The sequence below is a fragment of the Amblyomma maculatum genome, chromosome 9, assembly GCF_055883805.1.
Source record: "Amblyomma maculatum isolate TAMU_Amacu chromosome 9, ASM5588380v1, whole genome shotgun sequence".
NCBI lineage: Eukaryota > Metazoa > Arthropoda > Arachnida > Ixodida > Ixodidae > Amblyomma > Amblyomma maculatum.
This window is the reverse complement of record NC_139352.1, coordinates 78,569,688-78,576,213: the sequence shown is the minus strand read 5'-3', so window position 1 is coordinate 78,576,213 and position 6,526 is coordinate 78,569,688. Positions and strand designations below refer to the sequence as shown.

At 46.3% G+C, this 6,526-nt stretch overlaps 1 protein-coding gene across 2 annotated transcripts; it reads left to right on the top strand.

The window, feature by feature from the left end:
• Positions 1-1,029: 1,029 nt before the first annotated feature.
• EloC (transcription elongation factor elongin C) lies at positions 1,030-4,814 on the top strand. Of its 2 annotated transcripts, none has more exons than XM_084579182.1 (3): positions 1,030-1,168; positions 2,768-2,987; positions 4,311-4,814. In XM_084579182.1, exons 2-3 carry the CDS (start codon positions 2,776-2,778, stop codon positions 4,450-4,452), a joined length of 354 nt encoding a protein of 117 aa, XP_084435308.1. In that variant the 5' UTR covers positions 1,030-1,168; positions 2,768-2,775; the 3' UTR covers positions 4,453-4,814. The 2 variants fall into 2 exon arrangements, with proteins under 2 accessions (XP_084435308.1, XP_084435309.1); XM_084579183.1 differs by lacking the exon at positions 1,030-1,168 and adding an exon at positions 1,210-1,417.
• Positions 4,815-6,526: the final 1,712 nt, after the last annotated feature.

Below are 6,526 nucleotides of genomic sequence, written 5' to 3'. Positions count from 1 at the left end.
TTCCATAAGTGAGGGATGAAGGCGTGATGGTCTCTGGAGATTAAGGTAGAGTGGTCCCTGCATTTAATTTAGCAGAGGCCATTCAAAACAGGTGTGTTCTCTACATTATTTTTATGCTGCCGTATCGGACGAAACAGAGCTTTGAAGAGACCGACCACGTTCGTACCAGGTAAACCTAAAAACGACGAGACACCGTACAGCCGCCCTGATTTTTAACAATATAGCGCGAGCATAAACCAAACTGCTACTCAGCGCCTTATAACGGCGATAAGCGTGCAACACGGTGAGAGTTCGCGCACGCGCACGAAGAGAGAGCGTCTTCTGCTACGCTGTTCGGATCACAAAAACACGCCCTGCACCAATATCTGTTTGCGACGTTCCACATTTTTGCGCATGCACGAACTCTCGCCGTGTTGCACGCTTATCGCCGTTATAAGGCGCTGACCAGCAGTTTGGTCGATGCTCGCGCTATATTGTTAAAAATCAGGGCGGCTGTACCTTAACATTTCGTATGGCCATTTGTGCTGCATTTCGCCCTAGTGTAGCACCAGGCCCATCGAAAAACCGGTGGGCACCCAGCGGCACGGGGTCGAACCCAGCACCTCCGAATGAGTGGCGCGGATGCTCACCGCACACACTGAGGAGATGGATAGTGCTTCCTTCCACCACGTTTTATTTTCAATACTGCGCCAGGTTTCGAGCCGTCGCGTAGCTCACGGCCGGTCGCCACTGTTGACCTTGAAAAGCCGCGAAGAAGAGGAGGAGGAGGAAGAAGAAGGTGGTCACCGGCAGTTAATGCTTTCGCTCCACCTTCGGTTCAGCAGCATTGAACCCCTCATTTATATATGGGCTGATAGCTTACGCTCTTGCGTCATACCTTAAAGGAAGTAAGTGTTCCCAATAATGTAGCACCTTACACTGCTTGCACTGATAGGGCGTGATAGGAGCTTCCGCCGTTGCAATCGCAATTCAACTAGGGTTGACCAGAGTTAAACTACAACTAATTTTTTTTTCTCATGACGTTCAGGTAAAACGCTTCCTGTTCGCGTTTATTTTTTTCCCTTTATTTTTGTTTTTGAGATTTTGCAATATAAGGTTTTGTGAGTTGCGGACAATCGCCGCTAGAGGTACGAGCGTCACCTGGTACCCCTAGAGGTCTGGCGTCCGGGTAAGTTGCTGCGTGATTCTTTGGTGTAATGCGCCGTATTTAATTTGCAAGTTATCCTTTTACGTGTAGTTTGTAGCACTGATAAACACTGCTCTCGGAGATGACGCTTGGAATAATCTTTCCGTGCAAATTATAGCGGAAATATCAACGCATATAGGACTAACAGGCGGAACTGTTGCCGCTTTGCGATCGATTCGGTCGTTTTCTTTGGAAAGGCGGGGTCCGTGGCAAAAAGAAACGTTTTGAGAGGTACGAAAAAGAAGTTAGAGACTGTTGGCGTGGGAAAAGCCGAAATAGGCGGGCCTTCTCGAGGCATAGCGATTGAAACAGTCCGAGGTAACGACGCATTGACTTACCGTAGGTCTTGGGCTAAAACGCAATTTCGCGCGTATTTGTTGTAAGGAACCATTGCTTTTGACATTGTATCGGCCAGAGGTGTTCTAGCAATAATGCCAGAATATTTGCTTCCGCGACAGTGACACAGCAATGTTTACTGCTAGAAGCTACCGTCGCGCAGTACGCCCGCGGCAGTGCCATGCGCTGGTTGCTCAATGTAACCAATGACGTGATAGTCATGGTATTGCGCTGACCCTTGCGCTGTCTTTCTTTTCTCTTTTCGCGTTACTCAGCTTGTGCCATGTCCACCAATGAAAGCGATAAGCATTCGGTACGAGCGCTGCCATTACCTGGGTAACCTCTACCGCTATTGGAGGCAGTCTTTACTCCCTCAGTGCTTTGTCCGTGCGGATCACGTTGCCAGCGCTATCTAAGACCATTAATGCCAATTTTAGCATCCGGCGTACGTACTTGGGCCGGGGAACGGCGCTGCACAGGCGCGCAATACGAACGGCGGTGCAGCATGTGGTAGCTTTGAGCGCTGGGTATCGCTGCTATCGTCTTGTAACCCTGCTATAGTGCTCTCGACAACCGCTACGGGCACGAATGATGAGGCCGTTTTTCGGCTCACCAGCAAGGGTTACCTCGAGAGATGCATAGAAGACCAGGCCGTAGTTTGCTGCACAGATTTGCTGCGAGAAAGAGCGCTGCACAGGCGCGCAATACGAACGGCGGTGCAGCATGTGGTAGCTTTGAGCGCTGGGTATCGCTGCTATCGTCTTGTAACCCTGCTATAGTGCTCTAACCCTGCCTTCGACAACCGCTACGGGCACGAATGATGAGGCCGTTTTTCGGCTCACCAGCAAGGGTTACCTCGAGAGATGCATAAAAGACCAGGCCGTAGTTTTCTGCACAGATTTGCTGCGAGAAAGTTAGTGTGCTGCACAGGCGCGCAATACGAACGGCGGTGCAGCATATGGTAGCTTTGAGCGCTGGGTATCGCTGCTATCGTCTTGTAACCCTGCTATAGTGCTCTAACCCTGCCTTCGACAACCGCTACGGGCACGAATGATGAGGCCGTTTTTCGGCTCACCAGCAAGGGTTACCTCGAGAGATGCATAAAAGACCAGGCCGTAGTTTGCTGCACAGATTTGCTGCGAGAAAGGTAGTGTGAAAAGCTGAGAACTCACGGTAGTGCGCTTTTTCGCAATGTTTCACTGTATTAGTGTGTACTGATGGCGGCTGCTTGGAATTTGTGGTCAGCTGCCGCCATGTCAGAGGACAAGCCCATGGAAGAAGGCACGGTGTATGGCGGCTGCGAGGGGCCAGACGCCATGTACGTCAAGCTGATCTCCTCGGATGGCCATGAGTTCATCATCAAGCGCATGCACGCACTCACGTCGGGCACCATCAAGGCCATGCTGTCTGGGCCTGGCCAGTTTGCCGAGAACGAGACCAACGAGGTCAACTTCCGAGAGATACCGTAAGCATTTTCCACCCTATTTAATTTTTGTGAGTGTGCAGTGTAACCATGCTCCGGTAGGTGGAAGACATAAGACATGGCTCAAAGCTGAGAAATACAAAATGCACTGCCATTTGTAATGTAAATATGGGAGTGAATGGAAAGTAGACATTGCCCATTTCAGTCTTAGGGTGTGCCATCTGACAGTGGTCATATGGTACTTGGTGCTTTGTCATGTATACAGTATCAGTAATTAAACTGTGCAAGTCTAGACACAGTCATATGAGTCTTCCAGGGGCAGTTGTCTCTGACATGCAATACAAGCTTTCCTTCTTTACAGTGGATAGGTTACTGGCTGTTGCATTCAGTTCAAATCATATGTCGATGATATTTAGTGCGTAAGTTGTCATAATAGTGGTAGAATTGTATAAGGTATTAGGACAAAATTTCGACTATATTTTAGTAGAGACATATTGAACGTAAAGTGTTCGGTCGCACGTGATGATGCGTGGACTTATGCAGACCAGCAGTGTCTTAATGTGGCATTGTTTTGTACACTGGGATTAGCGCTGCTCAAGTCGCTCACTCGTCGGGGCCTTCACTTGTCACTGTTGTCATCACTATCAATCCTGCCACCTTGACCAATGAACTTTATGTATGGGTACAGAAATCAAAGAGGTGAGCGATAGGGAGAAAGAAAAGGGTAGGTAAAAATAAAATAAATATATACACTATGGTACAGTATACAGTAGTTTGCTTGAGGCCCACCCGCAAATGTCTTAGGTCACATCGGGTGCCCGATGTGCCGAGTGCTCAGTGACCTAAGACATCACTGCTGTGTCAAATGTAGCCTCTGGCCATGAACTGAGTTTTGGTTTGCTGTTGTTGCCTTTTAAAATATTTTCATTGGTATTTTTAAAATAGTTGTGCTGGAGAGAGGGAACTCTTAACTCAGTTGAATGGAAAACAAGAGGCAAACACCAAAGCAGAGAACCGCAGGACGAGCGCTGACTCACAACTTAGTTTGTTTTTTGGCTTGTCCACTAGTTGATAGGATGGTCAATTTTTCCATATATAAACTTTCAGTTGTGAGTCAGCGCTCGTCTTGTGGTTTTCTGCTTTGGTGTCCGTTTCTTGCGCTGTTTTCCATTCGATATGTTCCACCAGCTCGCCCGTTTGGCTATGTTGACTCAGAGTGAATAAGAACCCCTCAGAATTCCCCTGTAGAGCTGGTGCATGGTACACTATTTCCCTGTCTTGCTTACTGCCCTTGCCTTTGCATGCCAAGTGTGTGGTTCTGTGACACTCGTTTGAGGCATTGTTGGACATTGTCACACACCGCAGGTCTCACGTACTACAGAAGGTGTGCCAGTACTTCACGTACAAGGTGCGCTACACCAACAGCTCCACTGAAATCCCAGAGTTCCCAATCGCGCCAGAGATTGCCCTCGAGTTGCTCATGGCGGCAAACTTCCTCGATTGCTGACGCCTTCTCTTCTACTCCCTCTGTTCTGTATTCATTTTACATTTTAATTTTTTTTCCTTCCCCCAGAATAAAGTTTGTCTTGCTGTGTTGCCTGTGATATATTTCCTGTGTAGCAGAAGAGCAAATATTTTGTACATCCTGCTTCACCCAATAGATTTGTGCTTATATAAACATTCACCAACTCATGCAAGCATTCAGGGATATTAGGATTCATTGCTGAGGAATTGTTAAGCATATATTAGTTAAAACACTAGTGAAATGGGCATGCACCAAAGCTGATATGTAAATCTCTGGATCTACCAACTCGCGCACTCATCCTGTGTGTTTAGCCAAGTTTGAATAAAATTATGTGCACCCCATAATTGAAGCTTGTGCTCTCCTTTGTTTCTGTGTGCTCTAGTTTGGTATTTGGTACTTCAGAGATTTCAGTTGCACAAAAGTAAATGTTGCCTATTTTACATTTGTGATGGTGTGGCTGCACTGAAATATTGGTGCCACTGACTACAAATTTTACATCCCTCAGGGGAATTGCGAGAAATTTCACGTTCTGTCGAACGAGTTCTGTGTTTGACGACACAAAACAGGGAACATTATTCATGGAGACAGCAATCCATTCCATGTAACCCTGCCGTGGTGGTGCAGCAATTGGGGCACTCAATTGCTGTACCCAAGGATGCAGGATCGAATATCAGCCCTGATGGCCGATGCGAAAAGAAAGGCACTTTTGTGCTGTACGATGTCTGTGCATGTTAAAGAACCCCAGGTGGTCGAAATTTTCTCAGCCCTCCACTACAGTGTCTCATAGCCAGAGTCACCTTTGCGCGTTAAAAAGTAAAAACTAAACCAAACTGTTCTATGCGACAGGCAGTGTATTACCATACTGCAGGTGTCTATATAAGCGTGCAATAATGTTACTTTGGAGAGCTTGCTATCGTATGATCCACTAGAAACGCATGTGTTTAAGTTCATTCCAAAAATTCAGTGGAAGTGGCTTGTGCACCTTCTAAACATAAAGGTAATGAAAGCTTCTGTGCATGGTGTGAACATATTTGCACTGTTCATGCAAATATATCTTTGGTGCAGCAAAGAAGGCAGTCTTTCATTGTAGCCATATTACTAGAAGCTGCTGCTAGATGGATGTTTGTTACATAACACATATAACAATTTTTGTAGCTGAAACGACACACCTTGGTTTGAGTTCCTGGATGATACCAGTGGGGCCATTTGGTGAGGTTTCTAGGCAACAACAATGGACTGTGATAGCATGACACACATGAAATGCCAATAAGTGCCTATTCATGTTATGCTGCACACCATGTTATTGAGGCATGCATATTTTGCTGGCCCACATCCTTTGTTGTTCTGCACTTGTGTAGAAAGCCAATTTGAACTGGCCAAAATATCTAGTAATTTTTGCCGCCAAGACGTTACTGCAATTGCTCTGGTGTTGCTGTACCGTAGTACATAGCTGATCTTGCAGCCTTGCACAGAAACGCCCAAACCACTATCCAGCAGAAACTTTCTGCCGTGCAAGCTATTGCTTGAGGTGCAAAGATATCTTTCCATTGTACATTAAACCTGGCTGCATAACAATTTCTGCAGTTAAAGCGGCCAAAAAGTTTTTGTGCAAAGGTAGAAAGTAGTTTATTCTTAAAACCATTGGAAGGATGCAATGTCTCTTTCGTCCAGTCTTTTGCACTGCTTTTAAAAATGAAATCCTTCTGCTTGATGTTTGTAAGATAAAAGGTCGAAGTATGGAATTTTTTTATGCTTCCATTCTTGCCACAATAAGTGCTGCATGCAACAGTGATTGCAAGTGACCAGAATCACATTCTTAGTACAAATACAAACAGCAGTCACAGTGCCAGAGTTTCTTACTCTTACCCCTCTTACCTAGAGGGAAAGCTGTGCTGCCATCTATGGGAGTTTACATGGAGTTTCCAGACCAGTTTAGCCACCATGGGCGCTCAAAGCATCATGGGCCGGACAGCTACCGAGTGCAGAACTATAACTTTTGGCCAAAACTAATGCCAAGATAAACGTTGTTCTACCGTAAATGATGTCGTAACATTGA